An 18,914-nucleotide genomic window follows, 5' to 3' on the forward strand; every position below is an offset into this window, starting at 1 on the left:
GGACTGAACGGCCACCAGTTCTTACACCTGACTTTAAATGGATGAAAGTCATGGTGCCAAGGTTCCTGCGGTTCAATCCAAGTTTGTTTACGCGCCGGGTCCCTTTCCGGACTCTGAATAGGAATAGTGATGATGACGTGATGATGACGTTTTCTATGAACCGAACAACGTACTCGGAGTAACTTGGCTCACCTGTATTTATTATGGGCACGATGGCCTTGCAATCGGCATCTCTGGCCGTCAGTTTCGTGGTGAAGGCATCTGAACCTCGACACCATTACACCGACCGGAGTAGTGCATTTCCTCTTTGTTGTATGCATTTTCAGGCTCCATAGATACCTCGCCCTTGTTAAGAGCTGTAAGTGTCAATCGGGAATTCAGAACACAAATAGAAGCGTCATTGGAGCGCTATTCACTGGAATTCTCACACTGTAACCCTAACACCTCGCCTCTGTGACTGGCATAACAATGATCTCTTCAACCTTTCACTTCTTTGTAACATCGTCATCACTCGATCTATTGTGAATTCGACAGTGGTCTAGACCTTTTATTCAAATAATATGTGAGAGACCTCTCTAGAACTTGTGCACCAAGGAGGAAGGAGGGTATCGCGGAGTTGTTTAAGAGGATGTAAGTTCCGTTTTCTTTTTTTTTTCCGTTCGTGATTGGAGCCACTTGCTAATCCACATACCATTCGTTCCCAATCACTCCACCATATATCTGTCCCTCCAAACGAAATGGGGCACTTGCGCTTTTGAAACACAATAAGGCGCCCGCGTCCCCTTCAACTCCACGGGGGAGCCCATACGGAAGATATCCGATTCACTATTCGTAACCCGAGGCATCATTGTTGGAGCTTGGGTTCTCGTTGGGAGCGAATGTATTGTCGTTGTATGTTGAGGAAGGGGGGCGATAAGTGTGCGTTGTCGAGTATTTGCGTTTTTGGGAATGTAAGTAACCATTCTACCGCACCGTTCCCCGGAAAACTCGACTTTTCATTTCATTCTTTCATTCCTCCCATTCTAGCCATGGAACGAGCCCCAACAATGGCTATTTCGAAAAGTGATCCTGTACCGCGACATCTAGTGGGCGGACACCTCTTCCTCCGAGGTAGTAGAGGCTGGGATCCTGCCTACCTCCGAGGCCACCTCGAAACTCTTTCCAAGTTGGCACCCACTCTGAGAGATTTCGATCATCGCGTCACGCGATTCATAGGAGGAATCCCTTTCGCATCAGCCAATCACTATTATGCCAGTTCTACAACTCATAAGAGGACTCGTTTCTCGGCGTTCAACGTGGGGGGACGATAGAAAATCCTATAAAGGAGATCGAAAGCGATGGGAAATTTGGCTGTCAACGTGGTCACGCCTTATGGTAGGCATTTGGGGTGAGGAAGGGATTGCGAGCGGGTTGGCTAAGGGTGGTGTTGGCAAAGGGGCGGAAGAGAGGGGGTCGGTGAAGAATGAAAGAGGGTTGGAAGGGGGTGATGTCGTTGTAAGTTGCTCGTGAAGATTGACGAGGCTAGGGAGCCAGTTCGAAGCTGCTGGCAGTGCGGCTTGATCGAGGATCCTTTGCGCGTTGCAACATTCTCTTCTGTGTCCAATGCTTGGCATCTGGCTGCTTTTCCTTAAGAGACTTTTCTCTTTCGTGTTGGTCTTTATGACTGACGCGCACTCACGTATCCGTAATTAGTTAGTTCAACAACGTTTGATACTGAGAGTAACACGCTAGCATAAATTCGCTACCTTTCTATGTATTACGGCAACCCACACTGTAGGATTGCTGCGGGACCCTTGGTGTACATGCCAGTGCGCTACACAGTATGCACGCGTGTGACAGTGAGACTGCACCGATCGGATGTGGGGTTCCGCTGGCCAGGAGGCTCTAACATGACCTTCATGACGCAGGCTCATTCGATGGTATAAGTATACGCCTAGCTGCGAATTTGCAAGCTGGATAATTATATACATGATGGTGCATATTCCGTCAAAACTCCTCTGGCTGAACGAATGCTCCATTAACAATTCGTCCAAGATGAGTAGAGGCATAGGACGTTCCTTGAGCGTGGCGTGTTAGCGTGGGTACTTCGAGCTGCTAGAATCAGATGGAACAACTCACCGTTCCTCCGGAGACTCGTTAGCTTGCGGATGAAAGGCAAGGGACTAATATCAAAGGGGCAGACCAAGCTCATTTCCCGAGTACGCTTCCTGGGTAGGACAAAACCATCACTTTGTGTTTCTACTTCGTTCCTCCCATCATGACTGGTGTTGACGCCCAGAAAATTGCAAAGTTCGAGATACGTTTCGAAGTTGTTGATGTACATCTGGCCTGAGAATATATTGAGCTGCGAGACTGTGAGCCTCTCCGGGTAGGTCCACGTCGTCGGTAAGGACGGAATTGTGTAAAATTTGAGATCATCGAGGGACCTCATCGGCTGACTTGTTCTTGGAGAGTACACGTGCAACCTGACGTTGCCGCTGCGACGAATTTCTGGGAGCAACTCATTCACCTCAAAAGGACTGCACACCACGAGCATCGATCCGCGAATGCTAGACAGTATCCAGTTCACAGGCCGAAGAAACTCGATGCCTTTGTGTGCACTCGAACCTTTGATTGTGGTGACGAAGTCGCTGGTTGCAAGAAGGTTGCGTGACCACTTGGTGTCTTGCTGAGACCGAGGGAGGATTGTGATTGAAGAAAAGAGCGAGACGAAAGCAGGAGAAGATGGTGGTATTTGACCATCGTGCACAAATGATTCGACATCAGGATGGAGGTGATGGCGAGCAGGTCGTAAAGGTGGTAGTGACTCCTCGTCCTCCGGCTCGCGCCTAGACTCGTGGACTACTTCACGTTCCTGCTCTTCTGCCATTTTCACCAGCCAACTCATTGTGGAGGATGAGAAAATCTCACTCCTCTGCTTGATCTCGCGACAATCGGCTGCCGGATGGGGCGGTTCCTGTTCCAGTGGCCCGGAGGACGGTGGTGCCCCATACATTTCCTCGAGAGACTTCAACTCGGGTTTCAACCAATATTTTTCTAACACTGAGGTGCGACGGATGTAGGACGTCCAAAACTCTTCCCATGCGCATTGCCTGTCGATGTAATGGATGCCTTGCTCTCTCCAATCACAACTGTAACGCCTTAGGCTGGCACACGTCTCCCTGATGGACCAGGAAAGAATGTCGTATACACCAATTCGTTCTCCACGAAACTTTTTGGAGAGCTTGCGGATTTTGCGATCCACATCGGGAGGGGCGAGAAATAAGACAGATTGTCCCTTACCTAACCTGCGCATTCGCATACATCCTGAAGACAAACCTACTGATTCGATCATATCCTAATAGGAACAGGAGGGCTTACCTTGAACTAGTCTATCCTTTGTCACTTTCGGACCTAATGTAACTGCCGTACGATAATTGGCGGGCAACTTCAAATCGGTGCCTCTTGTGTGGGAATCATCCAGGTACGCGATACAGCGATCAAGCTGGTGTCTGTATGACGATGAGATGAACGGTTCTGTTACTCCATCACGCCTAATAACGAAGATTTCGTCATCTTCGGAAAAGAAGATCGTAGCATCTATATCTACTGCCGAGACTTGCGAAAGCCATATCGATGCCAATTCCTTATTGGAGTACTCCAACATCTGAGCGCCCACATCCAACAACACTCGGATTTGAGGAGTCTCCTTGACGATGAGGTCCAGAAACGTGCTGCTCGCCGCACTTTGATAGTGATCGTTCTCAGGTCGCAGCATTAAATTCAACACCTTGGCATTCGTACCCAATTGCGCAGGGACGTCGTCCTGTTGAATAGAAGTGGGGAGAAGATAGCGGTTGTCATTGGTGCCACTAAAACCTGTCGTTACGTGTTGCCTTCGTTCGGCGATGTCCCAACCGGATGCGGAGAGTTTTTGAGGAAATGTCTTGGCTTCTTTCGGAAAAACAACCTGACAGAGGAAGAAGTTGATCGTCGACGGGTTCCTTTCGAAAGCTGGATAGAGATGCTGGATCCTTTGTTCGCGGTCATCCGGGTTGAAAGTATTGTAATTGCGCAGAAAGTCTGGCACTAAGCAATTATCCTTAATCAACTTGCGATATTCCACTACAGGGTCTTCTAGTTGGTTGATATGCTCGAAGCACATATCAAGCTGATCGTGAGACAATCCGCCATAGTAGTAGCTGAGGTATGTTAGCGAAATACAAACGTCCGGGTGACTGAACTCTGCTCTCAGTGCAGGCACATCTTTTGCACGATAGGGCACTGCGAGACGTGACCGTGTTAGGTCAAGCCCATAGTCTACTCGCCACCTACGTTCACTGAGAACGTACATAAGTATCCCATGCGCAAAAAGACCTCTCAGCAGGAGTAAAACGCTCCACAGATGGTGGTCACTGCGGCAGTGATTTCGCAATCCATGAAGTTTTCCGGGATTCCTTTGGGCGATGAAAGCCTCTGCTTCTCGTCGCACCTCTCCGTGGAATAGCCGAAACGAAGGTAGATCAGGAGACTCCCCTTGCGTTATTTCACGTAAGAGAGATTTCAAAATTTGAACGCCAGCCTCGTGTTTGAGAATGCGAAGTCGAGGGAAACACCCGTCTCGTTGCTCGAGCTCGAGATCCCCTTGAGAAGCCAGCTGATGAAGGAGCCGACCGCTACTACGCAGGATAGCAAACACATGCTGCACCATAGTCCATCTGATAGGATGAGGATCTAGGGGCTGCTGAGTGCCAATTGTGTACACAAGTTGACACTTGACCGCCAGAATCTCGTCACTCTCGTCCAAAATGTCCCTAACGTTTGCGTCCAGCCATCGCTGTAACCCTAACAGTGCACTTGTCCCGGGCGTTGAAAGCCGTCGTTCAATGCTCGTGAGTTTAAAAGACAGGACGTGTTCAGGCTGCATAACCAGTATACCACCACCATCCATGCATTCATGACAGATCCTTCGAAAAACATCCGAATCCGTTGTGATGGCACGGGAGAACGGCATGCAATATATTTGCCGATTCGCTAAGCCACTCAGGCGTCGGACCAGAGACTGGAACGTTTGATTTGCTAAGGGCTTTGGCACGATGACTCTGACTAGTTTTCGTCCATCTGCTAGAGATATGGCAATAAGCGGAACAATAACGGACGTTTTTCCCTCCCCCATATTGAGTTGAAGGATGATATTGTCTTGTGAGCGAGGAAACATCATGTTACGCGCAACATCAACTTGAAGAGGGCGTGCAAGAAAGTTGGAGTCAATCTGAGGATCTCAGAGAGTTAATTCCGTCCGTGCCGACAAATGATACGCTCACCTGGACAAGCAGCCAGTCGTCAGAGATGTCATGCAGATCAGGATAACTCGAACATTCCTTCAGAAACTCATCGGATTTGGGTCCTAATCTCAGCAATCTCTCCGATCGCTGCCAGAGAAGTATGGACTGGGCGAGGCAAACGAGAACATTCCTCCATTCGGGGGATAAGTTTACTGTTGAACGCGCTGAGAATGATAAGTGGTGCAGCAAAGAACGAGTGGTGCTCTTCGGCCATAGTCCTGCAACCCGCATAACTTCCTGTACTCGCTCTGACTGAGGAGGATCCGGGTTGAGCGCCCTTCCGACTTGCCCTAACACATGAGCGAGATGCGATCGGTACATCCGGTGATCGCGATAAAGCTCTTCTTGGAGAGATTCCACCCGCTCCACGCTGGTTTGTATGTTGTCATGCAATGCATTGCGGCTAGCCTCAAGATCAGCCCTATATTTCTGGGATATCGGATCGTGGGATGAACGGAGAGTCGAAATGAGAGCTTTGAGATTACTGCGTTCCGAAGACGATTTGATGGTCAACCATCTTTTCGTTTCCAGAGGGGTTGGCGTACATGCAAGAATCGGAGGTTGTCGGAGAAAGACGTCACTGTACGATACGATGGACGGTTCCACTAATCCGAGTCGTAAGGATGTCGGAAACGAATATATCGGTAGAACCGGAGCATCTGAAGTCCAAGTCCGGTGTTTGTCCAATACCCTCTGGACTACCCGAATGTGCTGGCGAAAATCCCGGTTTCTCAAACAGGATTCAAACAACTTAGTCGCCTCGGCCATAGCAAAAGAGGTGCTGATCAGCCACACATCGCCATCCGGCAGGCTTGGTAATGTTGGGGCTCTTGTGGGTTCATTATTCCATTGAGCAATCAAGTTTTTGAGAAGAAAAGAAACCTGAAAAGATGTCTGGGGAAAAAATTTGCGTGGAAGGGACCCCGTAATGGCACTTTTGAGTTCGGATGCATCTGGTTTATAGCCCACGCTCAAATCGTATCGGGGCCACGGTGGCGGATCAATGGAACGAAACTCGGGGTAGCGTATGAATGCAAGTAAGGCAGGGACCAAATCCCCGTATTGAGTAAAGGCGACGGGCGCCGGAAGACTAAACATCAATTTGAAACGAGTACGGTTTCCCCATTCCTCTGTTCGACACGCATTGTACAAAGGTATCCATTTGTCCATGTTCAAACGCAGCCATTCCTTGCTGAATGCCAAACGCATATTCGACAAATGATTGGGGGATGAACCTTGAATCTCCCGCCACCGTCCAAGGCGAGACAAGCGAGACAAAAGGTCTTTGGGTGTCTTTAGCCGACGAGGACAATGGTATACCAGACTAGAGACATTGGATGCGGCACGAATACGGGTAGCATCGAGTCCTTTGTCAGATTCATGAATCGCGTCCCTGGGTTCACGTATCACGTCCCTGGATTTATATATCACGTCCACACCCCGCATAGCCCATGGAAGATCAGGACCGTACCAGACTGCATTGCAACATCCAGCACGGGAGAGCAGACGCAGTTCTCCCCAATGACGTTCCGATCCTCCGAAACGTACAGAAGGGTCAACGACACTCATTTCATCGATCCATTTGAAAATAGATCGGGTCTCATCCCAAAAGGCACAGTGTTGGACAAGCGGACTAAGCGCTTCATTCCAAACGACTTCTCCAATACCACGCTCCCAAAGCTTTCTCAAATCGAATTCTCGTTCCCGCTCTCGTTCCCGTTCCCATCCCCATTCTCGTTCCTGTTTCCGTTTCCGTTTCTGTTCCTGTTCCCATTCCCATTCCCATTCCCATTGCCGTTCCTGTTCCTGTTCCCGTTCTCGTTCTCGTTCCTGTTCTCGTTCTCGTTCCCGTTTCCGTTTCCATAGCTCGCGCCGTCCACCTGGCCACCCACCAAGCGGTTCATCGGGCAGTTCATCGGGCAGTTCCCCAGTCCTTGATGGTGTTAACGCCGACAACTGACGCAGAAGCTGCCGCTCCCAGTCACCAAGACTTTGGAACGATTTGCAACGCGCTGATCGAAGGATTTGGATCGCTTCCTCGACTCCTGACAATGACGTGAGAGGATCGGGCAAGCAATAACTAGTGACAGCATGAAGAAGTGACTGGAATAATGCGCTGGGCAAACTTCCGTCTCCAACCAGCCGGCCCAGTAAGACATCAATGTCATAATCACAATATTTGACGTGTGACGATTCCGAGTCATCAATCGTAACAGTGACGTGGTCACCGTCACTTGCGATAGACACATCCCCCGTCGGGATTATGACGCGTCTCGAATAATTAAGCTCCACACCAGGAACGAGATCTCCGCTGTGACGCAAGACCAACTGACTGCGGAGGCCCAGCATTGTGCCTATTGATTGGTTACTATCTACTTCGAAACCCGGAAAGTTCATTGAATGAAGCTTCCCACCCTTCAGGGCGAAGGAGAGCTGGATTCGGGGAAGAACAACGCGCAATTCTTGCATCGACGACCTTGCCATTGTGATAAGAATGTTATTTTCAGGTTCAAGTGGACGAAGGATAGCATGAATCATCTCCCCTGTGCGGCTTTGACAGTCAACTAGTCTGACAGATGACCCTTTATCCATGACCCATGTGGAGCATGCAGTACGACGGAGGTGCCAGTTCGATTGGGAGGATGTCCAGGGTGCCTTCTTAGGCCGCAGCTCAATCTGACAAGTAGATAACTCCATCCAATGAAAATATTCCTTCACTAAGATAGATGGCAGATCCCCTTGAAAGATTTCACACGGTAACAATTCCAAGACCCGACAGCTTTTCCCATCAAGCGCAAGGGATCTGGTTCGTACAATGAGCCTTCCATCTCGCCACCCAAAGTGAATTGTCTGTTTAATGGTGAGAATTAGTCAAGCCCATTTCCTTCATCTCCCTCGACGAACCTCATCAATATCCTTGGTTTCGAGCTGAGACTCATAGAACATGTGAGCCTTGCTAACATAGTCCATGTCTTCCATATCCGATGGAACAACTTCCGGGCTTCTCTGCAGACGAACCGTTAATCGGCGGGTCTTACTATGGGTAGAGAATAGTCCCGTACTGCACCAAAGAGTTCTTTGTATATCGAATGCCCACGAATGTCAGATGGCAACCAACCGGGTGGTTTCCCATCAATGAGCAAAGCGCCACTTAATACGTTGAAATGAACGTTTTGTGTCCTTTGACCATTTACGGTAGTGGTCAACCAACGGTCGTTAGGTCTTGGTAGCCTTGTCCAGCAACATGTTGGATCGATACCACTCCAAACAGCTGATATTGCTTTGTTAATGCCTAGCATGGTCCCCCTTTCCTGGATGCGGGTAATAAGAAGCGCTTCCATCCTGCAGGACACGCGCTTGTCTCGGAGAAGCAACTGATGCAAATGAGGGTCTGCATCAGTGAGGGGAGAATGACTACAAAGGATGATAGCACATTCGATGAATTTGGCGACATCTTCCGGAGTTCGAAGCAGTGATTTAGCATGGGGCGCATCGACATCAAATGAACTCCTACAAATCGCGGCTATTTGACATATTGCTCCTTGATATCTGTCTCGTTCGGTTTCAGTTTCGGCGTGTGATTGAAGTACCAAAAGTTCGTGCAACCAGCGCAGAGTGATGTCTCGCATCTTCTGGAGTAGTGTGTACGTTTTGTTGATGATCGGTGGTGCCACAGCCGAGGCCAGCAATCGAGAAGCCAGTGTAGTGACAGTCAGTGCTGTGATACCCTGGCGCCAGTTCCCCTCTATATCCGTCCCCAGCTGTTCAAGGACGTCCAATAACACATTACCGAATGAGACCTCTTGTAAAACCTGGTGACATTCCCAAACGCCATCGCTGGAAAGGCATCCGACTTGGCACACAGCCTGAGAGATCAGGTCATGCACCTCCTCACACTGAAAACTCAAATTTTCGGAGGGAATTTCTCGGGCAATATTGTACCACTGTAACCGGGCTCCAGCGCGTAACGAACCGAAGGCAACGAAACTGCGTAGGCTAAGCGAAGAGGGACATTCATGTTGGCTTGCAAGAACTTCGTTCGAGGTGTGGGATGTTCCCAACGCAAAGCATTCCAAGGATGCATATGGAGACTGTCTCGGTATCCGCATGGACATTCTGTGACTCAGACCGCAGTCACCAGATGGAGAATATATCCATCTGCGATGGCTAATGTCCCACAGCCGACATGAAGATGTATACGTGCGAGAGACACCTTCCTTGTCTGGGATTTCTACCTCCGGTGCCAACGATATTCGTTGAGAATTTGGGACGCGACGTTCTGTACCCAAAGGGGACTCCTGTGTGCATGAGCGGATATACGATTCCCTCGTCGTAAGTGTCCTTCCTTCCTTCGACGTACAGATGTCACGGAGAAGCCAATAAGTTGTCTCCCTCCAAGCCTTGAAAATCCTAGGAACTGCTTGCTCAAAAACAATGGTTTTTGCTCGCACTGGTTCTTTTGGTAGAGGCCATTCGCGAATAACTGTCCTCAGGACTCTTGCCCGCCATTTGACACGGCATTCTCCACAAGATTCCAGGTTGTGCCCGGGTTTCATGCGATCCACAGTGTGAAAGCCTAATGATCCAATTTAGTCCCTGATTATGAACACATTTGCCTTCTTCAAGGTCGTACCTGCCCATTTCACCGTTTCCCTATATTCTAGATTTAGCAAGCGAAGCTCTTGAAGTTTTTCGCTCGTCCCCGCTTGTTCCTCTATGGTGCGCTTAAGGCTCTGAAGTGATGGAGACGACTCGAAAAATCTGACTGCGAAAGTTTCCTCATCGACAGTTTCTGAAAAAACTGATCGAGGGGTACTACCAGCTTCGTGATAGCGCTTGCGCAGGTAGGTCTGGATCTTCGAGATGCGTTCCAACGACTCGGATTTCGAGAGCAGGAGGTCCTCATATAGAGTCAGTGGAACCTCGGGTGAATAATCCTTCAGGAGGGGACAACTAGTTGTTGCCAAAATGTCGAGTGCCATCCACAACTCAAAAAGCGTGAGGAGCATAATGGATTGGTCTGCTAGTGCCCCATACAGTTTCTCGGCCTCTTCGGCATATGTCGTCATGTAATGAGGGATTAAATCGCAAGCACTTTCGCAGTTCTGGTCGGATATTTGCCGAGATACCCATTCGTCAATGCGATCTTTTACGCAACACTCAAAATCCCAAAGCGCAACAAACCCATTGACTTTTATTGCTGCCGAAAAACTGCCGGGTTCGTCGTCAAAGAGATCATTGAATGATCGTGGATGATGATGTGGTTGGAATGCAGCATCAGGATTGGCGGAAACCCCCGAGACGAGAGCGGCACTGATGTAAGATCTACAATTTTTCAAGTTGAGGCTAGTGTCCCCAATAACATCTAGCTCGTCTGGTGCCCACTTGGGTACCCGCATGTGCGCATCTTGAATGCTCTTCCATCGATCTTGGAGCAACCCTTCAATATCAAGCACCACCTCGTGGACAAATGTGATCAGAGACGGAGCTGCCCATGAGCGGATTTTAAAGAGTCGGCGGCTAAGTTTGGCCCGCATGCAATAAAGAATATGTCCCGGTAAATACTTCTCAACGCCGCTCCGCAGAATCTCGGCCAGAAGAAGTACCATAAAAGCCTTGTATTCCTTCATGTTCGAAGTGCCTCGATGAATCGTAGTCTGCAACGCGACGCGAACAACGAGCCAGAGGGAGCTGCGCCGCCATGGGACAGAAGCCGTTTTTCGCCGCAAAACATCGTCTGATGTTCTCTTCTGGACGCGAGGAATGTCGGCAGGCTCCCCTACTCCACGGAGTATCCCGGTCAGCAATTCGGTGACGTACATCGGATGAGGTGTGTCCTCGGAAGCCCATCGCCCCCGGGGCGCGAACGCGAATGAGCGGTTCCCGTGTTCCCCCGTATTCTGCGGTTGATCACTGTCCTTATGCTGCAGTGGATCGCCATCCATTGCGTCCTCATCCTGCAATGGATCACCGCCCATTGTGTCCCCATCCTGTAGTCGATCACTGCCCATTTCGTCCTCGTCCTCCCGTTGATCGCCGTCCATTCTGTTCTCCTCGTGCAAATGATCGCTGTCCACTGTGTCCTCATCTAGCGATTGATCGTCCATCATGGCCTCATTTTCCCGTCGATCACCATTCATCTCAGTTAGGAATGTAGACAATTCTTCTAGAAAATCCAGATCCTGCATAATGTTGTTTCGGATGGCAATTGCGGGCCCGGGAAAGGAGCGGACAAGCTTCCCTGTGCAATCCATCACGGCTCTGTTCGTTGGCGAAGCTTCGAAATTCTCGAATATTGTTTCCTCCTCACCACAACGGATGATCACACCCGCGTTTTGAGCACGAACGAAAATGGCGATGATGTCTGCATCCAGAGATATTACTACTACTATTCGGCTCTAGCCTGTATCTAGTGACATTACCTCCAGTGCTCCATCTTTTGATGCATTCGCTGATTCCAACCTCCGGGTCCATGTTGATTCGTTGCAACGTACCCACCATTTTCAATAATGAATCCCACAACGCTTGGTGCTCAGGTGCAGCATACTGCTTTCTGTAAAGCGTCATGCTCTTGCAGATGGTCGACAAAAGAAAATCTATGCGCTCCGGACTCTCATCCGCCTCTTGGGGCAACTTGGGCGGCATGAACACATGATTGATGACGAAGTCTAGAAGATCATCCCCCATCGCGGGCCCTGAGGCGTAATAATCGAGAAGCCTTTATGTTGAGACGTCGCAATGAAGAAAAGACAGCGAGAAGGGATAGTCAAAAATCAATCGATCGGAATACACCCCTCTAGTTCTCATCCCACATCAATATTGTCCCCATACCAAGGAGAATGCTCTCTGACATACCCGTGAAAACTTTGAATCACGGTTTCCTGCTAACCGTGCCGATGTCAGCCTGGGCCTGAGTATGATGTAGATCAGCTCGGTGAAGAGAGCTCGAGGCGTGTGTGTAGCTTGGTCAGTATAGTCGGGTCAGAGCTATTAAGGGGCATTCTTCAATGTAATTTGACCTGCCTGGTGGTTCTGTGGGAATCTATAGTATTCATTTGGCCTTGAGGACAGCGGAACCAGATAGGGAGTTCCATTTTTGGAGACTAGGTTATCAGAGGCATGTGGTGGCAGTGCGATTCGCCTGCACAGCCTTCATTTCCGAACCTGATTGTGCCACAACAAGCAACAAAGCAGCATGCATCCTGCCTCCACACACGTTTCGTCCTAGCCAGTCACAAATCCCATCCATCTCAGTGGACGATACCAAGTCGGGACTCCCAACCCTCTCAACGACCCATCAAATTCCACTCAATGGCAGGCTCAATCGAAGAGCATCCCTGATCATAGAGGTCCTTTTCTTCTATCTCTACTGCAGCGCTCAGGTAGGCAAGGGGTTCTCCATGTTGCGACGCCGCTACTAGCTCCGGTGTCCAGTTGCATCTTCGATCTTCCCTGGGATTCATGTGCACCCCCATCTACTTAATTAGGCCCCCAGGATTTCCAGAGCCGACCCTGGTCGAAGATTTCCTTGTCTATGTGAGAATGAACTTCTTGATCGAGCTGGGCTTTACTTAATAGCTTGATGGTGTCGACCCTTCATCCGCAGCGGTGCCGCCACTTCCCAGCCGACCAAGAAGCCGATTTTCCACGGCCTCGTCTCTTGCTGTGTTCGCTGCTATCCCAACCCTTCGTGCGTCATCGGCTACACATGTGGCAAACGGCACAGGAGCGCCCACTCCGAAGACTTGAACCCTCAGCCGTACAGGACTCGCTCTTCTACTTTAGTAGAGGTTGGGATCCTGCCTAACTCGCTCTGTGCGCCGCTGATCCCAATATTATGTCGATTGAACGTCATGGGGACCTTCATGGCGTGTCACATCGATTTCTTGTCCTTCACGTTACCCGGGCCTGTGGAAGAGATTTTTACATTCGCTTGGATCGAGACCCAGGGATGTCGAATGTGGTAGATACTGTGCGTTGTGGGATATACGGTCATTGCACGAGAGCTAAGGCGCACTGAATAGCTGGGGAACACGCCGCCTGAAGCGGCACTGCCCGCTTACTCTTCTCATGTTGTGTCCTTCACCATCAACGGCGCCGCCCTCAGTCGAGACCCCACCTGAGTTTCTCATTCCTCCACCAGTTGTTGTCCTTTCCCCCCCACGTTTCTCGCTTCGCAATCGCCCCGAGTCCCAGTCCGGATGCGAGAACATGGAAGGCCCACTTCTTCCGTCAGACTACTCCCCTCAGGTGCGTCATCATCTAGAGGTGGGAGAAATGAATCGCAGAATGCCCCCTCACCGCCGCCTGCTCGCTTACTATTCTCCAGAGAAGGAGACATCTTAGCCTTCTTGGTCTCCTTTGGAGCCGCAGCTCAGCTCTCCTTGAACATTGGGTGCAGAATTCACAAGTTGAAGGGCAGTTACGATTGTCGACATAAGTCCAGCCATGCTCAATTTCATGAATCTCGACCACGTCCTCTTGAGACGTACATGACAACTGAGGTCCAGTACAACGAAGAAAGCTGGCCACGCGCCTTCACAATGGTGGCCGAGACCATACGTGTTTTTCAGACAATTTAAAGCGTACAGTTGGTCCACAAACAATTTCTTCGCTTCGCCGTCGGGGGCATACCCAGTTGGATTTGGTACTTCGTGCCATTCACTTTGGTACCCTTGAATCGAACAATGCAAGAGGGGAGAGAGGACGAACGCCTTGTTCGCGCCACGCATTAAATGGCGCGGCACTCTGATTACCGTAAGGACCGACGTCGGTGATCACCCAAAAAAAAAAAAAACCGAATTCGGCCGGTGCGTTGCGATCACCATGCGTCATCCAAGTAGGCACTGCTGCACTGCGGTAAGTCACACCGTTGAACCGGGGTCAATGGAACCCAAGAAGTTAGCAGAGTCTGCGTGAGCGAGAACTTCACGAGCGACGATGGAAGCATCCATAACTAAAGGAGCGAGTACGTGTTCCTCACGCTCTTTTATTAGCGATCCCGGACTTGCGCGTGAAAAGTAGGAACGCCAGAAGTTTGAGCCCGAACCGCTGGGTTTACTATTGGCAAACATGAACCGCGACACGGATTCGAACATCCACTAGGTTATAGCGTGATAATGAGCGTCGGGTTGTACTCGAGACCCAGCTGACGTTGCCAAAGCTGACCACCGGATCCATGGTATATAGTACTGTTTTGGTTTAGTCATCTGCTTAATCCGGTTTCTATTTTTGAACGTCATCCCAGATGACTCTTTTCCTTTTCCCCCCTCATCTCTGGGTTCGTCATGTCACGGCGATTCACTCCCTACACGTACTTGGTTTTTGCGTACCTTGGAGTTTGCTGATCAACTCGTTTCGCTTAGGAGGAGCGTCTCAGCTCTCGGGTCGTTGGTCTTCTGAAGCTTGGCAAATTCATTTATATTGGCAAGAACCCTGTTGTTGTTATATATACTCGTACGTCTGCTTCGACGTCGACTTTTGATATTCTCCAAACTCCTTCAGATCGTTGAGCTCCCTCCTTTCCCCCTTGGATTGGGGACTACGGCCCAATGGATGTTTAAACTTTCTGAAGTGTGGGCATACCTGTAGTACTCGCGTGCTCCCTGGTCTGTGTGGTCGCACCCCTGCGCACCCCATCCCGTTGGTCCCCGTAATGACTCTTGATCCAAGCACGGGTCTAATTTTAACACTGCGTGGCCGGCATTCTTAAATCGCTCAGAATCGAGCTACCCATATGCCGCACTACGTATGGGCGATCCCTACTGTTCAAAGCGTTCAGACTTACTACAGCACGGAAGGTGAGATCACTTGTGCCCAGCTTGTTGGGGAGCATTCTCATAAGCGATTGCGAGGTCCCCGGAGCCGCGCTCGGCACTCATTCAACTGCGATGCGAATGCGGACCATGACAAGAGCACCATGGCAGTCTATATAGAGCTCGGATGGCGAGCCCTTAATGACTTTCTACAGCAATCAGAAAGTTCATTGGAAATTGTGGCGTCGCTTACAATCAAACATGGTAAAATGGGACTGAACCGCCACCAGTTCATACACCTGCCCTCGTTGCGCACTCACGATCAATGACTGACTTTAAATGGATGTTCCGGGAGAGGAGTTCAGGGGTGGCAAAAGGGTGCGCGTGGTCTCAAGCCGCACGGTTCCTGCGGCTTAATTCAAGTTTGAATTAGTATAAAGGGTCTCCTTCCGGACTCTGAATAGGAAGGGTGATGGTGATCTGTTGAAGAAGACATCACTATATACTGGCGGTTTCATGTGAAACAAACACATGAATGGGATCGGAAAGATGAACAATGGTCTCGTGCTGGGGCAACGCTCAGAAGCACTTAAAATACTCAGTATATGCGCTCTCGCGTATTGCATCGTTTGTGGACCAGCAAGCTCGACGAAACAATCGCGGCATTTCGCAATCATGTGTATCCAGCCAGTAGAAGAACAGCTAGTAACTTATGGCTGGGAGAGATGAAATGCGTTGTGTCTTTTTACTAGCGCAAGATAAACGTCGCCAGCAGTGATTTGCCCTCCGTAGATTTTTGCAGTGAACTCACGGATCGCGCGACCCTCAAATGCACGGGAGGTGGCAAGAAAATTGACGGAGTGTCCGTACCCTGGCCTGCGCATCCACATACGTACATCCTGACGAAATATATTTCTTCTTTCGATATGATTCGATCTCAACGGAAGGCTCACATGCACAACGCTTATAATTAGCGTCCCACTGACAATGTGTATATTGATTCTGGCTCGTCACTTCCACGTCTCCGATTGTTCATCAATCATTCCCAACTGCCCCGTCAATGGGTTTGGGTCTCTGATTTTACTAGGTTGCGCCGTGAACAAACGTTCATGTCAAGATGAACTGGCCATGGAGGTGACGTCGATCAGTCCGTCCGTCATCTGTATTGTTGCCGGGTTCTACACTGACCAGCGAGATCCAACGTAGTTCACCAGCCTTTATTTAACGGGAATAGAGTGGGGTCCTAACAATGCAAGAGCAAATCAAGGCGGTGATAACGTTGTGCTGTTGCGGACCCAAATATTACACATTGTGAAACACAAGCCCATCCAGATCGATGAATGCGATCATCCCTTCTTCTCCCCCCGACGCAAACACGGTTGCCATGTCGTGCGACAACGAGAACTGAGCGTGAAACCAACAGACGCAAGGGGTGAGAACGTGAGAACTGTTTGATGCGGAGAGCATTGCGGTCGGGATAAAACGGCGGCGGCGGAACTGGGTGGGAGATGATGGAATCGATCGATGGGATATATCATGTACAGATCCGGGGCCGCCAAATGGTTCACGGCTATCAAACCTTCATCAAGCCGTCTGTGGAAAATGGAAGTTGACGAGCCATCGGAGTCAGAATCGAGCCGTCTCTGTCCAATGAAATTCCCGTCCCAGCGACAGACGGTGCCATCTTGGGAGTGTGAGACCATATGACGACCATCCGTTGATGGACAAGACAGTATATCTCTTCAACCCTCGATTAGGGACTTTCTCCGCTAAACAACGGCGGTGGCATCGTCTAGGGCGGCGGTTGGATGTCAGCCATCTGATTCCGCAGGTTCTGGCGCCACCGGTCCGCTTTTTGAGGTCTCGATAAGCCGCACCTGTCGTGACCCTCCCAGACACGTAGGATACGGTTCCTCGAGACAGAGGTCAGATAGAGGCCATCTAAGAAAAATGTCACGGAAGAGATCGACTGGTATCACCCCGAAAAAGCCCCACAGCCGCCACATCCCAAACATGCACATGGTCATCGTGGGAAGCTAAATAACGGCTGTCTAGTGAAAACGTAATGGAAAAGACCTAATTGGCATGGCCGTTTCAGCGCTCGAATAATCCTTCCTGTCACCGTGTCAAGAACACGCACGGTACGATCATTTGAAGCTGACGGCTATTGGGTGAATATAACACAAACCTAACCCAATCTGTGTGTCCCTGCAGCATTTGAAGAGACGCCCCCATTGAAGGATCTCGAGTGCATACCGTGTGGTCACTGGAGACCGAGGCTAGATGGCTGCGATTCGGTGAAAAGGTCTCACAGAGAACGTTATTGGTGTGTCCCTTCGATTTTCGAAGGGATGCTGCATCGTAGATACGGACGGTGGGATCTCCAGAGGATGGGGCCAGGTGAAGACCATCAGAAGAATATGCGACGGACCGCACCAGGCCAGTGTGTTCCTCCAATTCTCCAAGTAGCGCTCCCGTCGCCACATTCACGATGCGCGAGGCATCTAAGGGGGCCGAGATTAGGTGACGACCATTCGGTGAAAGTACTAGGGAGAGGATCCCACTTGTTCAAATCTTCAGTACTTGCTACAAGAAACAAAGAATGCTCAGCTGATTGACTCACCTGGAGAAACTTCTCAAGATTATCCGTGCTCTTTGGACCCCATAGCATGCACGCAGATGTTCATTTGGTGCCCCGTGCAGCGTAGTAAGCAATCCTTGTGTGGATGAAAGGATTTGAGGTGCCCCGGGTGCACAAAAAATGTCATCACCCCACTTCAGGGTCAACTGAGATTAGCGATGATGCACATTCGACAAAGGAAGTGCCCTCGTACATAACTGTTTCTTATAGCGCTCAAGACACACTTGACAGCTTCTGGTATCCTTGAGTGTTCAATTAATATAGTAAATGTTGAAATCGACTCCGATCTAGAACAAATTTCATCCTGCACTGATATCACAACCTTGCGCATCAGCGTTGGAACTGGGATGAAAGATGTGCCAGGGTCGTTGCCAATTGGAACATAGATAATTGAAGGATTTCGGTTCTCCGGCGGATTTGGTCTCAGCTGGTGAAAAGATTAGACGATTGACCACTGCAGTTAGCACGATATACATGCCGACGATTCCAAAAGGTTCCTGACACTAGTTGTCAATGTGATGATCCCACCCACGTGGGGCACTCTGTTTTGCGAAGACATCCGAATGTTCTGCTCCCGAAATAGAAACATCCGACGCAACTCTCTGGGAACAGGATGTATTAGCAGTGGTTGTACGAGAACCACGGTTCACAATGTGTGTAGATGTTTCGCTTACTTGGAGAAATTACTCGAAATTATCCGTGCGCCTTGAATCCCATAACATGCATATAGATGATCGTGTACGGCCTGGTGCAGCATAGAAAGCAATCCTCGCGTGGACGAGAGGATTTTGGTTGCATGTGGTGCACAAAAAATGTCATCCACCGACTTCTGGCTCAATGGGAATCAGTGATGAAGCACATTCGACGGAGAAAACGTTCTCGCACATAACGGTTTTTTATAACATTCAGGACAGACTTGATGGTCCTCATCACCCTTGAATCTTGAATTAGGGCAGCAAGTTTCAAAATCAATTCCGATCTAGAATCAATTTCGTTTAGCATTGATAGCACAACTTTGCGTATTAGTGTCGGAAGTGGGATGGAAAATGAACTGGGATTATTGTCGATTGGATCATAGATAATTGAAGAATCTCGATGCACTGGGGGATTCCCATTCAGCTGATGAAGGGACCAGTCAGGCAGTGGACAGCTGCGGTGGCGGGGTATACATGCCGACGATTTTACGAGGTTGGT

At 49.7% G+C, this 18,914-nt stretch overlaps 3 protein-coding genes across 3 annotated transcripts; 1 reads left to right on the forward strand and 2 right to left on the reverse strand.

Moving 5' to 3' along the window:
* Window positions 1–966: 966 nt before the first annotated feature.
* Window positions 967–1,503, forward strand: EI90DRAFT_3083202 (uncharacterized protein). Its single transcript, XM_039062055.1, has 2 exons — window positions 967–1,295; window positions 1,379–1,503. The coding sequence occupies exons 1-2, from the start codon at window positions 1,047–1,049 to the stop codon at window positions 1,457–1,459; spliced, it is 330 nt and encodes a 109-aa protein (XP_038909802.1). The 5' UTR covers window positions 967–1,046; the 3' UTR covers window positions 1,460–1,503.
* A 483-nt stretch (window positions 1,504–1,986) lies between these two features.
* On the reverse strand, window positions 1,987–12,439 carry EI90DRAFT_3158458 (uncharacterized protein; the record flags this gene model as incomplete). Its single annotated transcript, XM_039066174.1, has 9 exons — window positions 12,180–12,439; window positions 11,747–12,120; window positions 9,958–11,688; window positions 8,387–9,900; window positions 8,229–8,330; window positions 5,304–8,174; window positions 3,361–5,251; window positions 2,119–3,306; window positions 1,987–2,057 (listed from the first exon to the last, which is right to left on the reverse strand). The coding sequence occupies exons 2-9, from the start codon at window positions 12,009–12,011 to the stop codon at window positions 1,987–1,989; spliced, it is 9,633 nt and encodes a 3,210-aa protein (XP_038909803.1). The 5' UTR covers window positions 12,012–12,120; window positions 12,180–12,439.
* Window positions 12,440–16,917: 4,478 nt separating this feature from the next.
* EI90DRAFT_2703010 (WD40-repeat-containing domain protein) lies at window positions 16,918–18,784 on the reverse strand. The gene is made up of 9 exons (XM_039053487.1): window positions 18,606–18,784; window positions 18,395–18,553; window positions 18,199–18,322; window positions 17,914–18,147; window positions 17,703–17,854; window positions 17,336–17,642; window positions 17,220–17,287; window positions 17,099–17,155; window positions 16,918–17,020 (listed from the first exon to the last, which is right to left on the reverse strand). Exons 2-8 carry the CDS (start codon window positions 18,475–18,477, stop codon window positions 17,131–17,133), a joined length of 993 nt encoding a protein of 330 aa, XP_038909804.1. The 5' UTR covers window positions 18,478–18,553; window positions 18,606–18,784; the 3' UTR covers window positions 16,918–17,020; window positions 17,099–17,130.
* Window positions 18,785–18,914: the final 130 nt, after the last annotated feature.

This window comes from Cantharellus anzutake (assembly GCF_015039405.1).
Source record: "Cantharellus anzutake strain C23 chromosome Unknown EI90scaffold_97, whole genome shotgun sequence".
Taxonomy (NCBI): domain Eukaryota; kingdom Fungi; phylum Basidiomycota; class Agaricomycetes; order Cantharellales; family Hydnaceae; genus Cantharellus; species Cantharellus anzutake.